This window comes from Agelaius phoeniceus, chromosome 32 (genome assembly GCF_051311805.1).
Source record: "Agelaius phoeniceus isolate bAgePho1 chromosome 32, bAgePho1.hap1, whole genome shotgun sequence".
Classification (NCBI taxonomy): Eukaryota; Metazoa; Chordata; class Aves; order Passeriformes; family Icteridae; genus Agelaius; species Agelaius phoeniceus.
The window spans coordinates 987,560-1,009,561 of NC_135296.1; the positions used below are offsets into that span (position 1 = coordinate 987,560).

The window sequence follows — 22,002 nt, forward strand, 5'->3', positions numbered from 1 at the left end:
TAAATCCTGGGATTTCTATCTGGAATTCTTCCCCATAAATCAGGAATTTGGGGCCAATCCCAGGATTCTGACCTGGAATTTTCCCTCTCCCCCCCTGACCATTGTCAGAGCTGGAATTCCAAAATTCCTCCCCCTAAATCGGGAATTTTGGGATCAATCCCAGGATTTCTAACTGGAATTCCTCCCCATAAATCGGGAAATTTTGGATCAATCCCAGGATTTTGAACTGGAATTCTTCCCCTAAATCAGGAATTTTGGGATCAATCCCACGAATTCTAACTGGAATTCCTCCCCCTAAATTGGGAATTTGGGATCAATCCCAGGGATTTTGAACTGGAATTCCTCTCCCTAAATCCAGAATTTGAGGCCATTCCTGGGATTTTTCACTGGAATTCCAGAATTCCTCTCCCGAAATCGGGAATTTGGGATCAATCCCAGGGTTTTGAACTGGAATTCTTCTACTTAAATCAAGAATTTTGGGATCAAACCCAGGATTTTTAGCTGGAATTCTTCCCCATAAATTGGGAATTTGGGATCAATCCCAGGGATTTCGAACTGGAATTCCAGGATTCCTCCCCATAAACTCTGGAATTTTGGGATCAATCCCAGGATTTTGAACTGGAATTCCTCTCCCTAAATCCAGAATTTGGGGCCATTCCCGGGGTTTTTAGCTGGAATTCCAGAATTCCTCCCCCTAAATCAGGAATTTTGGGGCCAATCCCAGGATTCTGAACTGGAATTTCCCCTTTCCCCCCTCACCGTTGTCAGAGCTGGAATTCCAAAATTCCTCCCCATAACCTTTGGAATTTTGGGATCAATCCCAGGATTTCGAACTGGAATTCCTCCCCATAAATTGGGAAATTTGGGATCAATCCCAGGGATTTCGAACTGGAATTCCTCTCCCTAAATTGGGAATTTGGGATCAATCCCAGGGATTTCGAACTGGAATTCCAGAATTCCTCCCCATAAACTCTGGAATTTTGGGATCAATCCCAGGATTTCTAGCTGGAATTCCTCCCCATAAGCTCTGGAATTTGAGGCCAATCCCAGGATTTTGAACTGGAATTCTTCCCCTAAATCAGGAATTTTGGGATCAATCCTGGGACTTTGAACTGGAATTTCCCCCCTAAATCCAGAATTTGGGGTAAATCCTGGGATTTTTTTACTGGAATTCCAGAATTCCTCCCCCTAAATCAGAAATTTGGGATCATTCCCAGGATTCTGAACTGGAATTTCCCCTTTCCCCCCTCACCATTGTCAGAGCTGGAGTTGTCGGACCCGTCCGTGGGCCCCGCCCCGTCCGTCTGTCCTGACTCCTCCGTCGGTCCCGCCCCGTCCGTGGGTCCCGCCCCGTCCGTCGGTCCCGCCCCGTCCGTGGGTCCCGCCCCGTCCGTCGGTCCCGCCCCGTCCGTGGGTCCCGCCCCGTCCGTCTGTCCCGCTCTCTCCTCGGAGCCGCTCGGCTGCGGGCGCCGCCGCCCCACGGAGTCACGGCGGGGCCGCTTGCGCTGGGGCTGGGGGAGAGAAAATAATGGGGTGAAAATGGGGAAAAATGGGGAATAAATGGGGAAAAAATGGGGAAAAAATGGGGAAAAATGGGGAATAAATGGGGGAATGAATGGGGAAAAAATGGGGGGAAATTGGGGAAAATTGGGGAAAAAATGGGGGGGAATTGGGGGGAAAAGGGGGGGGAATTAGGGAATAAATGGGGAAAAATGGGGGGAAATTGGGGAAAAATGGGGGGAAATGGGGAATAAATGGGGGAAAAATTGGGGTGAAAATGGGGAATAAATGGGGGAATGGGGAAAAAATGGGGAATGAATGGGGGGAAATTGGGGGGAATTGGGGAATAAATGGGGAAAAATGGGGGGGAAATTGGGGAATAAATGGGGGGAAATTGGGGGAGAAATTGGGGGTGAATTGAGGGGGAAATTGGGGAAAAAATGGGGGAATAAATGGGGGAGAATGGGGGGAAATTGGGGAATAAATGAGGGGAAATTGGGGAAAATTGGGGAATAAATGGGGAAAAATGGGGGTGAAAATGGGGAATAAATGGGGGAATAAATTGGGGAAATTGGGGGGAAAAGGGGGGGGAATGGGGGAATAAATGGGGGGAAAATTGGGGAATAAATGGGGGAATGAATGGGGAAAAAATGGGGGGAAATTGGGGAATAAATAGGGAAATAAATGGGGGAAATTGGGGAATAAATGGGGGAATAAATGGGGGGAAAAGGGGGGAAATTGGGAAAAATGGAGGAATGAATGGGGGGAAATAGGGGGAAATTGGGGAACAAATGGGGGGGAATTGGGGAATAAATGGGGGGAAATGGGGGGAAATTGGGGAATAAATGGGGAAAAATGGGGGAAAATTGGGGAATAAATGGGGGGAAATTGGGGGTGAATTGAGGGGGAAATTGGGGAAAAAATGGGGGAATAAATGGGGGAGAATGGGGAAAAAATGGGGGAATAAATGGGGGAATAAATGGGGGGAAATTGGGGAATAAATGGGGGATAAGTTTGAGGGAAATTGGGGAATAAATGGGAGGGAAATTGGGGGAAATTTGGGGAATAAATGGGGGGAAATTGGGAGAAAATGGGGGAGAATTGGAGGAAAATGGGGGAGAAATTGGGTGAATAAATGGGGGGAAATTGGGGAATAAATGGGGGATTAAATGAGGGGAAATTGGGGGGGAAATGGGGGAATAAATAGGGAAATAAATGGGGGGAAATGGGGGAATAAATGGGGGAATGAATGGGGAATAAATGGGGGGGAAATGGGGGGAGAAATTGGGGAATGAATGGGGGGGAAATTGGGAGAAAAATGGGGGAAAATTGGGGGAAATTGGGGGAGAAATTGGGGAAAAAATGGGGGAAAATGGGGGTGAAAATGGGGGGAAATTGGGGAATAAATGGGGGGGAATTGGGGGGAAAAGAGGGGGGAAATGGGGGGAATAAATGGGGAAAAATGGGGGGAAACTGGGGAAAAATGGGGGGAAATGGGGAATAAATGGGGGAAAAATTGGGGTGAAAATGGGGAATAAATGGGGGAATGAATGGGGAAAAATGGGGAATGAATGGGGGGAAATTGGGGGGAATTGGGGAATAAATGGGGAAAAATGGGGGGGAAATTGGGGAATAAATGGGGGGAAATTGGGGGAGAAATTGGGGGTGAATTGAGGGGGAAATTGGGGAAAAATGGGGGAATAAATGGGGGAAAATGGGGGGAAATTGGGGAATAAATGGGGAAAAAAGGGGGGGGAAATTGGGGAATAAATGGGGGGGAATTGGGGGAGAAATTGGGGGTGAATTGAGGGGGAAATTGGGGGAAAAATGGGGGAATAAATGGGGGAAAATGGGGGGAAATTGGGGAATAAATGAGGGGAAATTGGGGAAAATTGGGGAATAAATGGGGAAAAATGGGGAAAATGGGGAATAAATGGGGGAATAAATGGGGGAAATTGGGGGGAAATTGGGGAATAAATGGGGAAAAAAGGGGGGAAATTGGGGTGAAAAGGGGGAATAAATGGGGAAAATGGGGGAATAAATGAGGAGGAAATTGGGGGGGAATGGGGGAAATTGGGGGGAAACAGAAAAACCATGAAAACTCCTGGAAAACCATGGAATTCTCATGGAAAACTATGGGAAAACCACAAAAGAATTATGGAAAAACCTTGGAAAAACCATGAACACTGATGGAAAACCACAGCAAACCATGGAATTATCATGGAAAATCATGGGAAAATCATGGAAAAACCACAGAAAAACCACGGAAAAATCACATAAAAACCACATTTAAAAAATCACATAAAACCCATGAAAACTCATGAAAAACCATGGAAAACCATGGGAAAATCATGGAAAAATCACATAAAAACCATGAAAACTGCTGGAAAACCATGGAAAATCATGGAAACACCACAGAAAAACCATGAAAAACCACAGAAAAATCACATAAAAACCACAGAAAAATCGCATAAAAACCATGGAAAAAAATCACATAAAAACCATGAAAAAAATCACATAAAACCCATGAAAACTCATGGAAAACCATGGGAAAATCATGGAAAAGACACAGAAAAAACCACAGAAAAACCATGAAAAACCACGGAAAAATCACATAAAAACCACAGAAAAATCGCATATAAACCATATTTAAAAAATCACATAAAAACCATGAAAACTCATGGAAAACCATGGGAAAACCACAGAAAAACCATGAAAAACCACAGAAAAACCACGGAAAAACCATAGAAAAACCATATTAAAAAAATCACATAAAACCCATGAAAACTCATGGAAAACCATGGAAAACCATGGGAAAATCATGGAAAAATCACGTAAAAACCACGAAAACTCCTAGAAAACCATGGGAAAACCATGAAAGAATTATAAAAGAACCACATAAAAACCATGAACACTGATGGAAAACCATGGAAAAAACACAGAAAAACCACGGAAAAAATCATGGAAAAATCACGTAAAAACCACGAAAACTCCTGGAAACCCCAGAAACTTCTGGAAACCCATGGAAAATCCTGGAAAACCCCAGAAATTTCTGGAAAACCCCCGGACTCACCGTGGCCTCGGCAGCGTCCCAGAGCTTCCAGCCCCTCCTGCTCCTCTTGAGGCCGCGGGCGGCGCTGGGCGGGGCAGGGGGCGGGGCAGGGGGCGGGGCAGGGGGCGGGGCCGGGGCCGGGGCCAGGAGGAGGCGCCGGGGGGGGCCCCGGGCGTGGGGGAACCCCGGGAACGCCCCCCGGGCCCCGCCCCCCCAGCAGCCCCGGGGGCCCAAAGGGTCCCGGAATTTGGGCGGGAATTGCCGGGGGCGGGGCCGGGGGCGGGGCTGGGGGCGGCGCCCGTAGAAATCAAGGGAGGAGGAGGAGGAGTCGGGCTCGGAGCCGTTGGGAAAATCGTTGGGATAATCGTTGGGATAATCGGGATAATCATTGGGATAATCGTTGGGATAATCGGGATAATCATTAGGGTAATCATTGGGGTAATCATTAGGATAATCAGGGTAATCATTGGGATAATCATTAGGGTAATCATTAGGATAATCATTAGGATAATCGGGGTAGTCATTGGGATAATCATTGGGATAATCCCCGGGGTAGTCGAAGGATGCCCGGTACAGATCCCGGTGGTCGCTCACGCGGGAGTCGCCGTAGGATTCGTAGGGATCGTACCTGACAGGGAAATTTGGGAATTCTGAGGGGGGGAAACTGGGAATTCTGGTACCAATTCCCAATCCCATATTTCCAATCCCATTCCCAATCCCACCTGTCAGGGGCAGCCCCGTATTCCCGTCCCCTCACCCCCTCTTGCTCGGGGTGGATTCCAGTTCCCCAATCCCAATCCCATATATCCAATCCCACATTCCCAATCCCAATCCCACATTCCCAATCCCATTCCAAATCCCCCATCCCCAATCCCAATCCCATTCCCACCTGTCAGGGGCAGCCCCGTCCCTGCATCCCCTCGCTCTCAGGGTGGATCCCAAATCCCCCATTCCCAATCCCATATATCCAATCCCATATTCCCAATCCCATTCCAAATCCCCCAATCCCAATCCCATATTCCCAATCCCAATCCCCCATTCCCAATCCCATTCCCACCTGTCAGGGGCAGCCCCGTCCCTGCATTCCCTCGGCCTCAGGGTGGATCCCGGTTCCCCCATTCCCAATTCCATATTCCCAATTCCCCATTCCCAATCCCCCCCAATCCCAATCCCACAATCCCAATCTCACCTCTCAGGGGCAGCCCCGTATCCCCGTCCTTGCACCCCCTCTTGCTCGGGGTGGGCCCCGCTGGTTCCCGGCTCCCCCATTCCCACATTCCCATATTCCCAATCCCACCTGTCAGGGGCCGTGCCCCCGCTGGTTCCCGCCTCCTGCCGCTGTTTCCTGGCTCCCCCATTCCCACAATCCCATATTCCCAATCCCATAATCCCACATTCCCACATTCCCACCTGTCGGGGGCCGCGCCCCCGCTGGTTCCCGGCTCCCCCATTCCCAATCCCTATATCCATTCCCACAATCCCATATTCCCAATCCCATATTCCCACATTCCCACCTGTCAGGGGCCGTGCCCCCGCTGGTTCCCGCCTCCTGCCGCTGGTTCCCGGCTCCCCCATTCCCATATTCCCATATTCCCACATTCCCATATTCCCATATTCCCACATTCCCACAATCCCACCTGTCAGGGGCCGTGCCCCCGCTGGTTCCCGCCTCCTGCCGCTGTTTCCGGCTCCCCCATTCCCACACTCCCATATTCCCATATTCCCACATTCCCACCTGTCAGGGGCCGCGCCCCCGCTGGTTCCCAGCTCCTGCCGCTGTTTCCCGGCTCCCCCATTCCCATATTCCCCTAATCCCATATTCCCAATCCCACATTCCCACCTGTCAGGGGCCGCGCCCCCGCTGGTTCCCGGCTCCTGCCGCTGTTTCCCGGCTCCCCCATTCCCACAATCCCACAATCCCAATCCCATAATCCCAATCCCACCTGTCAGGGGCCGTGCCCCCACTGGTTCCCGCCTCCTGCCGCTGTTTCCTGGTTCCCCCATTCCCATATTCCCATATTCCCACATTCCCAATCCCACATTCCCACCTGTCAGGGGCCGCGCCCCCGCTGGTTCCCGCCTCCTGCCGCTGTTTCCCGGTTCCCCCATTCCCCCATTCCCATATTCCCATATTCCCAATCCCATATTCCCACATTCCCACCTGTCAGGGGCCGCGCCCCCGCTGGTTCCCGGCTCCCCCAATCCCATATTCCCAATCCCATATTCCCACATTCCCACCTGTCAGGGGCCGTGCCCCCGCCGGTTCCCGCCTCCTGCCGCTGTTTCCTGGCTCCCATAATCCCATATTCCCATATTCCCAATCCCATATTCCCACATTCCCACCTGTCAGGGGCCGCGCCCCCGCTGGTTCCCGGCTCCCCCATTCCCACAATCCCATATTCCCATAATCCCATATTCCCATAATCCCAATCCCATATTCCCACATTCCCACCTGTCAGGGGCCGCGCCCCCGCTGGTTCCCGCCTCCTGCCGCTGTTTCCTGGCTCCCATAATCCCATATTCCCACAATCCCATATTCCCAATCCCATAATCCCAATATCCCACCTGTCAGGGGCTGCGCCCCCGCTGGTTCCCGGCTCCTGCCGCTGTTTCCTGGTTCCCCCATTCCCCCAATCCCATATTCCCATATTCCCAATCCCATATTCCCAATCCCACCTGTCAGGGGCCGCGCCCCCGCTGGTTCCCGGCTCCCCCATTCCCCCAATCCCACATTCCCATATTCCCAATCCCATATTCCCACATTCCCACCTGTCAGGGGCCGTGCCCCCGCTGGTTCCCGCCTCCTGCCGCTGTTTCCTGGCTCCCATAATCCCATATTCCCACAATCCCACAATCCCAATCCCACATTCCCACATTCCCACCTGTCAGGGGCAGCGCCCCCGCTGGTTCCCGGTTCCCCCATTCCCACAATCCCATATTCCCATATTCCCACATTCCCATATTCCCACATTCCCACCTGTCAGGGGCCGCGCCCCCGCTGGTTCCCGGCTCCCCCATTCCCACAATCCCATATTCCCATATTCCCAATCCCACATTCCCACATTCCCACCTGTCAGGGGCCGCGCCCCCGCTGGTTCCCGGCTCCCCCATTCCCATATTCCCATATTCCCATATTCCCAATCCCACATTCCCACCTGTCAGGGGCCGTGCCCCCGCTGTTTCCCGGCTCCCCCATTCCCAATCCCATATTCCCAATCCCATATTCCCACATTCCCACCTGTCAGGGGCCGCGCCCCCGCTGGTTCCCGCCTCCTGCCGCTGTTTCCCGGCGCCGTCCCCGCCCTCGGGGGCCCCGTCGGCCTCGGGGTTCCCCAATTCCCAGGAATTCCCGGCCCCGAAGCCGAAGCCCCCGGAGCCCTCGGGGCCGTAGGCGTAGGCGTAGGCATAGCCCTCGAATCCTGGGAAAAAGGGATTAATGGGATTGTTGGGATTGAATGGGAATTTGGGATTTAATGGGATTGAATGGGAATCAATGGGAATTACTGGGAGTGAATGGGATTGAATGGGATTGAATGGGAATTAACGGGATTGAATGGGAATTAATGGGAATTAACGGAGTTGAACGGGATTGACTGGGATTGAATGGGAATTAATGGGAATTAACAGGAATTCATGAGATTGAATGGGAATGAATGGGAATTAACGGGATTGACTGGGATTGAATGGGATTGAATGGGAATGAATGGGAATTAATGGGATTGACTGGGATTGAATGGGAATCAATGGGAATTACTGGGAGTGAATGGGATTGAATGGGATTGAATGGGATTGAATGGGGTTGAATGGGAATGAATGGGAATTAATGGGAATTAACAGGATTGAATGGGATTGAATGGTTGAACGGGAATTAATGGAAATTAACGGGATTGAATGGGATTTAATGGGATTTACTGGGATTGAATGGGGATTAATGGGATTTAATGGGATTGAATGGGATTGAATGGGAATGAATGGGAATTAATGGGAATTAGCAGGAATTTGGGATTGAATGGGATTTAATGGGAATTAATGGGATTTACTGGGATTGAATGGGATTGAATGGGATTGACTCGGAATTACCGGGATTGAATGGGAATTAATGGGAATTAACAGAAATTTGGGATGCACGGGGATTTAATGGGAATTATTGGGAATTAACGGGAATTTGGGATTTAACGGGGATTCAGGATACAGCGGGATTTACTGGGATTGAATGGGAATTAACAGGAATTCAAGATTTACTGGGGATTCAGGATTCACCAGGATTTACTGGGAATTCGGGATTTACTGGGAATTTCAGATCATTCCCATGGAATTTGGGGCCGTTCCCAATTATTCCCGTGGTATTTGGGATCATTCCCATGGAATTTGGGATTGTTCCCATGGGAACTGGGATAATAGCCACGAAATTTGGGAACGTTCCCATGGAATTTGGGATCATTCCCCATTATTCCCATGGAATTTGGGGCCATTCCCAGTTAATTCCCATGGAATTTGGGGTCATTCCCAATTATTCCCATGGATTTTGGGGTCATTCCCATGGAATTTGGGATCATTCCCCATTATTCCCATGGAATTTGGGGCCATTCCCAATTATTCCCATGGAATTTGGGATCATTCCCATGGAATTTGGGGCCATTCCCAATCATTCCCATGGAATTTGGGGCCATTCCCACGGAATTTGGGGCCGTTCCCAGGGATTTTGGGACTCCAGAATTCCCCAATTCCGAGCTCCCCCGTTCCAAAGCCGCTGATTTTTGGTTGGGTCTGGCGGGAATTTGGAACTGAAATTTTGGGAAAGGATTCCCAGGGGATCTGGGGATGGATCCAGGGGCAGGAAATTCCCACACTCGCCTCTGCTCGAGCCCGAGTTCCAATCTCCGTACCCTAAAAAACAACAAAACCCCAGTCAGGCTCCCAAAATCCCCCAAATTCACCCCAAAATCCCCCCAAAATCCCCCAAATTCCACTCAAAATTCCCCCCAAATCCGCTGGGAATCGGCCCCAGGAGCCCCAAATTCTGAATTTCCATCCAAGCCAGGAGGGATTCCCTGCCCTGGGGGTTTGGGGATGGTCAGGAAAGGGAAATTCCTGCTGGGAAATTGGGGAAAAAACAAAGGGAAAGTGGGAAAATGGGAAAAAATGGGAAAGAATGGGGGGAAAATGGGGAGAAATGGGGGGAAAATGGGGGAAATTGGGAAAGAATGGAGGGGGAAATGGGAAAAAATGGGGAAAATGGGGGGAAATGGGGGAAAATGGGGAAGAAGGAGGAAGAAGGGGAAAAAGGGGAAAAAGGGGAAAAAGGGGAAAAAGGGAGTGGGGAGAAAATGGGAAAAATTGGGAAAAATGGGGGGGAAATGGGGGAAAATGGGGGGGAAATGGGGGAAAATTGGAAAAATGGGGAAGAAAGGGGAAGAAGAGAAAAAAGTGAGGAGAAAATGGGAAAAATTGGAGGAAAATGGGACAATACAGAGAAAACCAGGGGTAAACAGAAAAAAATGGGACAGAATGAGGAAAAATGGAAGAAAAATGGGAAAAAAATTGGGAAAATGGGGAAAATTTGGGAAAAAATGAGGAAAAATTGGGAAAAATGGAGAAAGAATCAGAAAAATGGGAAAAAGCAGGGAAAAGTGGGAAAGAATAAAAAAAAAAGGGGAAAAAACCGGGAGCTGGATCACGTTCCTGCTGTTCCCGGCTGCCCTCATTCCCCAGGGTCATTTCAGCCCTAATTAGCGGCTCCTCATTAGCACAACAGCCCAATTAAGGGGTTTGGGAGCTCCTTCCCCGCCTGCGGGTGGGAATTGTCCGGGAATATTGCGGGAATCAGGCGGGGCCAGGTGAGGGAACGGGCCGGGATTCACGGAAAAACGGGGGGAAATGGGATAAAAACGGGAAAAAATGGGATTAAAACGGGGGAAAATGGGATAAAACCGGGAAAAATTGGGATAAAAACGAGAAAAAATGGGATTAAAACGGCTCGGGAGGGGTCGGGTGAGAATAAACCCGGGCCGGGATGGAACCGGGAACTCCCGGGAGCGGTGAACGGGACCGGGCTGGGAGCAAATCCCGGGTTTGGGAGCAAATTCCCGGGAATTTGGGAATTGCCGGTGCTCAAAGCGGGACCGGGAGACCCAAATGGATCAAATCAAATCCCGGGTTTGGGATCGAACTCCGAGGAATTTGGGCTCTCCCGGACACCCCCGGTCCCTCAGGGACATCTCCGGTCCCGGTGTCCCCCACAATGTCCCGGAACCCCCGGGTCCCTCAGGCCCCCTTCCATGTCCCGGTGTCCCCCCGGTGCCCTCAGGGACACCCCCGGTCCCTCACGGTCACCCCCGGTCCCTCAGGGCTCCCCCTCCATGTCCCGGCGTCACCCCCGGGTCCCTCACGGTCACCCCCAGTCCCGGTGTCCCCCCGGTGCCCTCAGGAACACCTCCGGTCCCTCACGGTCACCCCTCGGTCCCTCAGGGCTCCCCTCCATATCCCGGTGTCTCCCCGGTGCCCTCAGGGACACCTCCGGTCCCTCACGGTCACCCCCAGTCCCGGTGTCCCCCCGGGTCCCTCACGGTCACTCCCGGTCCCTCACGAACCCCCCCAGTCCCGGTGTCTCCCCGGTCCCTCAGGCACCGCCCCCCCCTCTGGTCCCGCTCTCTCGGCTTTCCCCTCACGGCTCCCGCCGCCCCTCACAAACCCCGCCGGTTCCTCACGGTTCCCACCGCCCCTCACGGACCCCGCCGGTTCCTCACGGTTCCAGCCGCCCCTCACAAACCCCGCCGGTTCCTCACGGTTCCACCGCCCCTCACCGACCCCAGCGGCCCCTCACGGACCCCGCCGCCCCTCACGGTTCCTGCTTCTCACCGACCGCAGCGTCTCCTCACGGCTCCCGCCGCCCCTCACAAACCCCGCCGGTTCCTCACGGTTCCACCGCCCTTCACAGACCCCGCCGCTTCCTCACGTTTCCAGCCGCCCCTCACAGACCCCGCCGCTTCCCCACGGCTCCTGTTTCTCACCGACCCCAGCGTCCCCTCACGGTTCCACCGCCCCTCACGGACCACAGCGAGCCCCTGACAGACCTCACCGCCCCTCACGGATCCGCTGTCCCTCACCGACCTCAGCGAGCCCCTGACGGATCCCTCCGCCTGTCACGGATCCCCCTGCTCCTCACCGACCCCAGCGAGTCCCTCACGGATCCCGCCGCCCCTCACAGACCCGTCACCCCCCACGGTTCCCGCTCCTCACTGACCCCCGGCGAGCCCCTCACGAATCCGCCCGTCACGGATCTCCCCGCTCCTCACAGCTCCGGCTCCTCACTGACCCCAGCGGGCCCCTAAGGATCCCGCCGTCCCTGACGGAACCCGCCGTCCCTCACGGTTCCCGCCCCTCACCGACCCCAGCCGCCCCTCACGGATCCCTCTGCCTGTCACGGACGCCGCCGCCCCTCTCGGTTCCCGCTCCTCACCGACCCCAGCGGCCCGTCACGGTTCCCGCCGCCCCTGACGGACCCCTCCGGCCCCTCCCGGTCCCGGTGCCCGCGGTCCCTCCCGTCCCGGTGCCGCCCCCTCCCCTCACCGTAGCTCATGATGGCGGCGCCTCCTCCCCTTTCCCGGGCGGTAACGGCGCCGCGCCGGCCCCGCCCCCTGGCGCTGATTGGCCGCGCCGCTCCGCCTCCCCCGCGCTGATTGGCCCGCGAGGGCCTCGCCTCCCATTGGCAGCTGACCGCTGTCGTTCATCGCGTCTCCCGCGATGCGATTGGTTAAAGTGAAAGTCTGCTCCATGAAGAGGCGTGGCTTCCCCCGCTCTGCTCCCCCATTGGCCAGCTGTGCCGGCTTACGGCCTATCGCGTGACAGGAGCGCCCTTAGCCACGCCCCCTCGCTGCAGCGCCGGCTTCTATTGGCTGCCTCCGCTGAGGCCACGCCCCCTGTGGCGCCCTCACGTGGCCGCTGGCGGCGGTGCGGTGTCACCTGGGGTCACGTGCTTGTCACGTGCGGCGCGTGTCACGTGTTCGTCACGTGCGGGACGCGGGGACGGCGCGGGGTCCCCAAATCCCAAATCTCAAAAAAACGACCCCAAATGCCCAAAAACTACCCCAAACCCCTGTCCCAAACCCCAAAAAACGGCCCCAAATCCCCCAATAACGACCCCAAACCCCTGTCCCCAAATCCCCATCCCTGTCCCCATATCCCCTTTGCAATGTCCCCAATGTCCCCAAATCCCGACCCCAATCCCAAATCTCCAAACCCAGATCCCAAATCTCGGGACCCAAACCCATCCCTGACCCCTCCCCTCCTTCGATCCTCCCTGGATCCACCCCAGATTTCCCTGGATTTCCCTGGAATGCCCCCAAATCCCTCTGGAATTTCCCCAAATTTCCTTGGATTCTCCCCCAGATTTCCCTGGATTTTCCCCAAATCTCCCTGGATTTTCCAAAATTTCCCTGGAATTCACCCAAATTTCCCTGGAATTCCCCCAAATTTTCCCTTTATTTCCTCAAATTCCCCCTGGATTTCCCTTAAATTTCCCCAGATTTCCCTGGAATTTCCCCAGAATTCCCCAAAATTTCCCAGGATTTCCCGAAATCTCCCTGAAATTTCCCCAAATTTCTCTGGAATTTCCCTGGACTTCCCCTAAATTTCCCAGAATTTCCCCAAATTTCCCTGGAGTTCCCCCAAATCTCTCTGAAATTTCCCTGGACTTCCCCTAAATCCCCCTGGATTTCCCCAAATTTCCCCAGATTTTCCCCAAATTTCCCTGGAATTTTCCCCAAATTTCTCTGGAATTTCCCCAGAATTCCCCGAAATTCCCCCGGATTTTCCCCAAATTTCCCGGATTTTCCCCAAATTTCCCCGGATTTTCCCCAAATCTCCCCAGATTTTCCCCAAATTCCCCGGAATTTCCCCAAATTCCCCGGATTTCCCCCGATGCCCCTCCAGGCATGCAGAGACTCCGTTGTTTTTCCCGGGATTTCATCTCCAGAGTTTTTAATCCATCATCCCCCAGCCCCGGGTACAGGAAACGCCCGAAACGTCCCGAAAAACGTGGAAATAAAATTAAAAAAAACAAAAAAAAAGAAAAAATAAAAACCAAAAAATAAAAAACCACAAAAACAGGAAAAATAAAACACCAAAACATTGAAAATTGTCCATTAAAATTCCTTCCGAAATCCGGACGTTTCGGGATTCCCAAATAAAAACGGAATTTTTTCCTTTTTTCCTTCGCTTTCTACACAAATCTAGAGTTTAAAAAAGTCGGGATGAGGGAGGGGAAAAAAAGGGGAATAAAATCAAGGAAAAAACAAAAAAAAAGGGAATTTTTGGGGAAAAAACGGAGCCGAATCCTCCCCGGAATTTTGGGGAAATCCCATGGGAAAATGGGGAAAAAATCCCACGGGATTTCCTTGGGGAAAAAAAAAAAATTGGGAATTTTGGGACCATGCAACCCCGGAACTGAGGGAATTCCGACACCTACAGGGCCACTAAAAATAAAAACAAAAAAATGGGGAAAAAAAACCCAAAATAAAAAAATCAGGAATTTACAACTCAGCCAAGGGTCCAAATGTACAAAATCCACAGCGTTTCCCCCTTCCCGGGAATCCATTCTGGGAATTCTGGGAATTCTGGGAATTCTGGGAATTCCCTGCCCGGTTCTTTGGGATTAAAAAAGGGGGGAAATTTGTTTTTAATTTTTTATTTTTTTGTTCATTTCCCGGGAAGGGAGGGAGGAATTCCCAACATTCCCAAGGGAATTCCCAACATTCCCAAGGAAATTCCCAGCAGTGGGAATGCTCCGTGTAGTGCTTGCGGCTGTGCCAGCCCGAAAAATCCCAAAAACCCCAAAAATCCCCCCAAAAACTGGGGGCAGAACCCCCTCCCCTCCCCTCTCTAGGAGACCCCACTGGAATTTTGGGGGGGTTTGGGTTCTTTTATTATTGGTGGGTGGGATTTTTATTTTGAATTTTTTTTTGTGTGTCTGTGGGGTTTTTTTGGGGTTTTTTTTTTGGTTTAATTCCCAGGATTTTGGGGGAAAAAAAATCCCAAAAAACCCCAAAAAACCTCAAAAAAAACCCAAAAAAAGCCCAAAAAAAGCCCCAAAAAATATAAATTTTTTTTTTGTTTTTTTCAGGGAGCTTCGGGCAGGGCCGGGGGTTCCGGGGGGGCCTCGCTCCGGAGCGGATCCGCCTTGGAAAAATTCATGTCCAGGATGTGGCGCTGGAGGTGCCGCACCCACTCCTCCTGGATGGACAGAGGGCCCTGGAACTGCACCTCGCAGAACCTGAAATGGGGGAAAAACAGAAAAATAAAAATCCCAGCCCCAGGTTTTGGGGGGAATTCCTGGGGTTTGGGGAGGAATTCCCAAAGAAATTCCCCGGTTTTGGGGAGAATTCCTGGGTTTTGGGGAGGAATTCCTGGAGGAATTCACGGGGTTTGGGCAGGAATTCCCGGGGTTTTGGGGAGGAATTCATGGAGGAATTCCTGGAGAAATTCCTGGGTTTTGGGGGGAATTCCCAGAGGAATTTCTGGGGTTTGGGCAGGAATTCCTGGGGTTTGCGGGGGATTCCTGGAGGAATTCCTGGGTTTTGGGAGGAATTCACGGAAGAATTCCTGGGTTTGGGGGGAATTCCCAGGTTTTGGGGGGAATTCCTGGAGGAAACACAAAAATAATGGGGCAAATTCTGGGGTTTGGGGGGGAAAACAGAAATAATGGGGGAATTCTGGGGTTTGGGGGAAAACAGAAATAACGGGGGAATTGTGGGGTTTGGGGGGGAAACAGAAAAATAATGGGGGAAATTGTGGGGTTTGGGGGAAAAACAGAAATAACGGAGGAAAATTACAGGGGTTTGGGGGGAATTCCTGGAGGAATTCCAGGGTTTTAGGGGGAATTCCTGGGGTTTGGGGGGGATTCATGGAGGAATTCCCGGGTTTTTGGCAGGAATTCCTCCAAGTTTTGGGGAGGAAAATTCCCCAGCGAGGTCTGGGGAAGGAATTGGGGTGGGAAGCACCAAAAACTGGGATGGGGGAGTGGGAAAAGGGGGAGAAGAGGCAAAACCAGGGAGGGAAGAGCACAGAAAGGGGGGAAATGCAGGAAAAAAACCAAAAAAACACAGATGGGAGAGCAGGAAATGGTGGGAAAAGAGCCAAAAAAGGGGAGGGAAGAGCACAAAAAGGGGGGAGATGCAGGAAAAAAGGGGAAAAGAACCAAAAAAAGGGATGGAAGAGCAGGAAAAGAGGGGAAAAGAGCCAAAAAAAGGGATGGAAGAGCGGGAAAAGGGGGGAAATGCAGGAAAAAAGGGGAAAAGAGCCAAAACCAGGGAGGGAAGAGCACAAAAAGGGAGGAAATGCAGGAAAAGAACCAAAAACCATGGATGGGAGAGCAGGAAATGGTGGGAAAAGAGCCAAAACCAGGAAGCGGGGAGTGGGAAAAGAGGCGAAAATGGGGATGGAAAAGCGCAGAAAATCAGGAGAAACGCCCCAAAAAAAGGCTGGAAATGGGAAAATCCCCCAACCCACCTGCACTTGAGGGTGTAGATGTTGCCCATGAACTTGACCAGTGAGGTCTGGGGAAGGAATTGGGGTGGGAAGCACCAAAAACTGGGATGGGAGAGCAGGAAAAGAGGGGAAAAGAACCAAAAAAAGGGAGGGAAGAGAACAAAAAGGGGGGAAATGCAGGATAAAAGGGGAAAAGAGCCAAAAAACACAGATGGGAGAGCAGGAAATGATGGGAAAAGAGCCAAAAAAGGGGAGGAAAGAGCACAAAAAGGGGGGAAATGCAGGAGAAAAACCAAAAACCATGGATGGGAGAGCAGGAAATGGTGGGAAAAGAGCCGAAACCAGGGATGGGAGAGCACAAAAAGGTGGGAAAAGAGGCGAAACCAGGGATGGCAGAGCGGGAAAATGGGGATGGAAAAGCGCGGAAAATCAGGAGAAACGCCCCAAAAAAAGGCTGGGAATGGGGAAAGGCCCAAGCCCACCTGCACTTGAGGGTGTGGATGTTGCCCATGAACTTGACCAGCGAGGTCTGGGGAAGGAATTGGGATGGGAAGCACCAAAAACTGGGATGGGGGAGTGGGAAAAGAGGCGAAAATGGGGATGGAAGAGCCGGAAAATGGGGATGGAAAAGTGCGGAAAATCAGGACAAACACCCCAAAAAAAGCCTGGAAATGGGAAAATCCCCCAACCCACCTGCACTTGAGGGTGTAGATGTTGCCCACGAACTTGACCAGCGAGGTCTGGGGCGGGCGCGGCACCAGGGCGGGCACCGGGCGCACGCGCGGCGGCGGCCGCGGCTCCGGGAGCTTCCGCGGGAACTCGGCGGCGCCGGGCTCGGCCTCGCGCGGCAGCGGCGCCTCCAGGGCCCGCGCCTGGCGCCGCTCGAACTCTGGGGATGGGAGAATTCGGGGAGCTCAGCACTGGGGGGGCCCCGGGCATGGCTCTGGGCAGGGTCAGGGAGCCACGGTCACGCCACGAGTCCACGGTGCTGTCCCCGGTGCTGTCCCCAGTGCTGTCCCCAATCCCTGTTCCTGTCCCCAGTCCTGTCCCCAATCCCAATCCTGTCCCCGGTCCTGTCCCCGGTCCTGTCCCTGCTCCTGTCCCTGTTCCTGTCCCTGTTCCTGTCCCCAATCCCAATCCTATCCCCATTCCCAGTCCTGTCCCCAAACCTGTCCCTGTTCCTGTCCCCAATCCCTGTTCCTCTCCCTGTTCCTGTCCCTAATCCCAATCCTGTCCCCAATCCCAGTCCTGTCCCCAATCCCATCGCGTTCCCATCCCCATTCCCAATCCTGTCCCTGTTCCTGTCCCCAATCCCAGTTCCTGTCCCCATTCCCATTTCCCTTCCCCATTCCCAATCCCATTCCCATCCCATTCCCAATCCTGTCCCCATCCCCATTCCCTTCCCCATTCCATCCCATTCGCAGTCCTGTCCCTGTTTCTGTCCCCATTCCCATTGCCTGTCCCCAGTCCCCGTTCCTGTCCCCAATCCCATCCCATTCCTGGTCCTGTCCCCGTTCCTGTCCCCAATCCCAATCCTGTCCCCATTCCCAATCCTGTCCCTGTTCCTGTCCCCAGTCCCAGTCCTGTCCCCAATCCCTGTTCCTGTCCCCGTTCCTGTCCCTGTTCCTGTCCCTAATCCCAATCCTGTCCCAAATCCCAATCCTGTCCCAAATCCCATCCCATTCCATCCCATTCCCAGTCCTGTCCCCGTTCCTGTCCCCAATCCCAGTTCCTGTCCCCATTCCCAATTCCCCATTCCCATCCCCATTCCATCCCATTCCCAGTCCTGTCCCTGTTCCTGTCCCCATTCCCATTCCCATCCCTATTCCCAATCCTGTCCCCATTCCCACTTCCTGTCCCCATTCCCAGTTCCTGTCCCCATTCCCATTTCCCTTCCCCATTCCCAATTCCCCATTCCTGTCCCCAATCCCCAGTCCCATTCCCATTCCCCATCCTGTCCCCATTCCCAATTTCCCATTCCTAATCCCCATTCCCATCCCTTCCCCATTCCCCATTCCCAACCCCATAAATCCCATTTTTCCCACTCGACACCCCACAAATCCCACCCCAAACCCCACAATTCCCCTTTTCCCCACCCCAAACCCCACATTTCCCACCCCAAACCCCACATTTCTCATTTCCCCCCCACTCACTGCTGAAGTTGCCCCTCTGCTCCTCCACCTTGACCACTCCTCATTCCCATTCCCAAACCCCATTTTTACCATTCCCAACCCGATAAATCCCATTTTTCCCACCCCAAACCCCACAAACCCCACCCCAAACCCCACATTTCCCACCCCAAACCCCCCATTTTCCCCTTTCCCACCACTCACTGCTGAAGTTGCCCCTCTGCTCCTCCACCTTGACCACTCTTCATTCCCATTCCCAAACCCCCCAAACCCCACATTTCCACCCCAAACCCCACATTTCCACCCCAAACCCCACATTTCCCATTCCCAAACCCCCCAAACCCCCCATTTTCCCCTTTCCCCTCACTCACTGCTGAAGTTGCCCCTCTGCTCCTCCACCTTGACCACTCCCAGGGGCGTCCCCAGCGCCCGCTCGGCTCCCTCGGGGCCCTTCCCGCACTCGCCCAGCGCCGCCTCGGCCGCCAGGCCCCCCTTGGGCAGGAAGGGCACGGCCAGGGCCCCGCGGGGCTCCCGGGGGTGCGCCGAGCTCCGGAACTTCTTGGAGAAGGGGCGCCCGCCCTGGATGTAGCTGCGGTAGGCGCCGGCCTTGTGGGGGCGGTGCCGGATCCACTCGCGCAGGGTCTCGATGGGGGAGCCGTTCACGCACCACTCGGTGACGCCGAACTGCCGCAGGTGCGCCCGGGCGTGGCTGGCCAGGGCCTTCCTGTTCTCAAAGTACAGCCCACACAGCTCGCAGCAGGCCTCTGCTGCTGGGAAACAGGGAAAATGGGGAAAAAATGGGGTTAAAATGGGAAAAATGGGAAAAAACGGGGGAAAAATGGGGTATGGGTATTGCTGAAAGTGCCACAGGTGCGCCCGGGCGTGGCTGGCCAGGGCCTTCCTGTTCTCAAAGTACAGCCCACACAGCTCGCAGCAGGCCTCTGCTGCTGGGAAACACAGAAAATGGGGTGAAAATAGTGAGAAATGGGAAAAAACAGGGGAAAAATGGGGTATGGGTATTGCTGAAAGTGTCAATGGTGACCCCAAACTGCCACAGGTGCACCCGGGTGTGGCTGGCCTGTTCTCAAAGTACAGCCCACACAGCTCGCAGCAGGCCTCTGCTGCTGGGAAACAGGGAAAATGGGGTTAAAATAGGGGAAAATGGGGAAAAAATGAGAATTAACAGCCAAAAAATGGGGTATGGATATTGCTGAAAGTGCCACAGGTGACCCCGAATTGCTGCAGGTGTGCCCAGGTGTGGCTGGCCAGGGCCTTCCTGTTCTCAAAGTGCAGCCCACAGAGCTCGCAGCAGGCCTCTGCTGCTGGGAAACACAGAAAATGGGGAAAAAATGGGGTTAAAATGGGGTTAAAATAGCAAAAAATGGGATTATTTATACAGAAAATGGGGTATGGGCAGTGCCCGGGTGTGGCTGGCCAGGGCCTTCCTGTTCTCAAAGTACAGCCCACAGAGCTCGCAGCAGGCCTCTGCTGCTGGGAAACACAGAAAATGGGGGAAAAATGGGGTTAAAATGGTGAAAAATGGGAAAAAATGGGAGCTAAAATAGTGAAAATGGGGAACGGGTATTGCTAAAAGTGCCACAGGTGTGCCCAGGTGTGGCTGGCCAGGGCCTTCCTGTTCTCAAAGTACAGCCCACACAGCTCACAGCAGGCCTCTGCTGCTGGGAAACACAGAAAATGGGGTTAAAATAGGGAAAAATGGGGAAAAAATGAGAATTAACAGCCAAAAAATGGGGTATGGATATTGCTGAAAGTGCCACAGGTGACCCCGAATTGCTGCAGGTGTGCCCAGGTGTGGATGGCCAGGGCCTTCCTGTTCTCAAAGTGCAGCCCACAGAGCTCGCAGCAGGCCTCTGCTGCTGGGAAACACAGAAAATGGGGAAAAAATGGGGTTAAAATGGGGTTAAAATGGTGAAAATGGGGTATGGGTATTGCTAAAAGTGCCGCAGGTGCGCCCGGGCGTGGCTGGCCAGGGCCTTCCTGTTCTCAAAGTACAGCCCACAGAGCTCACAGCAGGCCTCTGCTGCTGGGAAACAGGGGAAAATGGGGAAAAAATGGGGTTAAAATGGGGTTAAATTGGTGAAAATGGGGTATGGGTATTGCTGAAAGTGCTGCAGGTGTGCCCAGGTGTGGCTGGCCAGGGCCTTCCTGTTCTCAAAGTACAGCCCACACAGCTCGCAGCAGGCCTCTGCTGCTGGGAAACACAGAAAATGGGGTTAAAATAGGGAAAAATGGGGAAAAACGGGAGCTAAAATAGTGAAAATGGGGTACAGGCAGTGCCCAGGTGTGGCTGGCCAGGGCCTTCCTGTTCTCAAAGTACAGCCCACACAGCTCGCAGCAGGCCTCTGCTGCTGGGAAACAGGGAAAAAACAGAAAAAACGGGGTTAAAATGGGGTTAAAAAAGGGAAAATGGGGTTAAAATATGGAAAAATGGGAAAAAAGGAGGGGAAAATGGGACTATTTATACAGAAAATGGGGTACAGGCAGTGCCCAGGTGTGGCTGGCCAGGGCCCTTCTGTTCTCAAAGTGCAGCCCACAGAGCTCGCAGCAGGAAGAGCATGGAAAAATGGGGAAAAAATGGGAAAAAATTGGAAAATAACATGTGCTCCCAGCCCATGCCAGAAACATCACAAAAGTGTCTCAAAGTCATCTCAAAAACCCCAAAAACCCCAAAATTCCCTCAAGACTCACAGGCCTTGTTGTTGTGCAGGGCCTTGGCCTTGAAGCCCAGCTCGAAGCCTTTGTGCTTGGCCTCTCTGTGCCCTCCCAGCCCATCCCAAAACCATCCCAAAATCATCCTAAAGATCCCCAAACCATCCAAAGATCCCAAAACCATCCCAAAGACCCCAAATTCCCCAAAATTCCCATCATTTCCCCTCAGCACTCACAGGCCTTGTCGTGCAGGCCCTTGGCCTTGAAGCCCAGCTCGAAGGCCCTTCCAGCCCATCCCAAAACCACTCCAAACATCCCAAAACCATCCCAAAACCATCCCAAAGATCCCTAAACCATCCCAAAAACCCCAAAAACCCCAAAAACCCCAAAATCCCTGTGATCTCCCCCAGCACTCACAGGCCTTGTCGTGCAGGGCCTTGGCCTTGAAGCCCAGCTCGAAGCCTTTGTGCTTGGCCTCTCCGTGCCCTCCCAGCCCACCCCAAAACCACCCCAAAACCACCCGAAATCCATCCCAAAGATCCCTAAACCATCCCTAACCATCCTAAAGATCCCAAAACCACCCGAAATCCATCCTAAAGACCCCAAATTCCCTGAAATTCCCATCATTTCCCCACGGCACTCATAGGCCTTGTTGTGGTGCAGGCCCTTGGCCTTGAAGCCCAGCTCGAAGGCCCTTCCAGCCCATCCCAAAACCATCCCAAAATCACCCAAAAACCACCTGAAATCCATCCTAAAGTTCCCGAAACTGTCCCAAAGACCCCAAATTCCCCAAAATTCCCATCATTTCCCCATGGTCCCTCACAGGACTTGTCGTGCAGGGCCTTGGCCTTGAAGCCCAGCTCGAAGCCTTTGTGCTTGGCCTCTCCGTGCCCTCGCAGCCCACCCCAAAACCACCCCAAAACCATCCCAAAGATCCCAAAACCACCCAAAAACCATCCCAAAGTCCCCAAAAACCCCCAAAATTCCTTCAAGACTCACAGGCCTTGTCATGCAGGGCCTTGGCCTTGAAGCCCAGCTCGAAGGCCTTTCCAGCCCATCCCAAAACCATCCCAAAGATCCCCAAATCATCCCAAAACCATTCTAAAACCATCCTAAAGATCCCAAAACCACCCGAAATCCATCCCAAAAACCCCAAATTCCCCAAAA

At 53.0% G+C, this 22,002-nt stretch overlaps 2 protein-coding genes across 21 annotated transcripts in view; both read right to left on the reverse strand.

The window, feature by feature from the left end:
• AKAP8L (A-kinase anchoring protein 8 like) overlaps positions 1 to 12,235 on the reverse strand; it is a 33,713-nt gene extending 21,478 nt beyond the window's left edge. For 5 of the 14 annotated variants that reach the window (XM_077192324.1, XM_077192320.1, XM_077192322.1 and 2 more), the window contains exons 1-5: positions 12,122 to 12,235; positions 9,407 to 9,439; positions 7,791 to 7,971; positions 4,574 to 5,180; positions 1,253 to 1,511 (exon numbers count right to left, since the gene is read on the reverse strand). In XM_077192324.1, the coding sequence (XP_077048439.1) occupies positions 1,253 to 1,511; positions 4,574 to 5,180; positions 7,791 to 7,971; positions 9,407 to 9,439; positions 12,122 to 12,131 (1,090 nt within the window). In that variant the 5' untranslated portion in view covers positions 12,132 to 12,235. Of the gene's footprint in view, positions 1 to 1,252; positions 1,512 to 4,573; positions 5,181 to 6,287; positions 6,320 to 6,392; positions 6,505 to 7,790; positions 7,972 to 9,406; positions 9,440 to 12,121 lie in introns of those variants that run through there. The other 9 variants (XM_077192327.1, XM_077192319.1, XM_077192330.1 and 6 more) reach the window with 9 other exon arrangements.
• A 1,279-nt stretch (positions 12,236 to 13,514) lies between these two features.
• The window catches only part of WIZ (WIZ zinc finger), a 56,919-nt gene continuing 48,431 nt past the window's right edge, over positions 13,515 to 22,002 (reverse strand). For 2 of the 7 annotated variants that reach the window (XM_077192313.1, XM_077192312.1), the window contains exon 10: positions 19,701 to 20,039. In XM_077192313.1, coding sequence (XP_077048428.1) covers positions 19,900 to 20,039 — 140 coding nt within the window. In that variant the 3' untranslated portion in view covers positions 19,701 to 19,899. Of the gene's footprint in view, positions 14,823 to 16,729; positions 16,926 to 18,536; positions 18,936 to 19,270; positions 19,657 to 19,700; positions 20,040 to 20,065; positions 20,210 to 22,002 lie in introns of those variants that run through there. The other 5 variants (XM_077192318.1, XM_077192315.1, XM_077192314.1 and 2 more) reach the window with 5 other exon arrangements.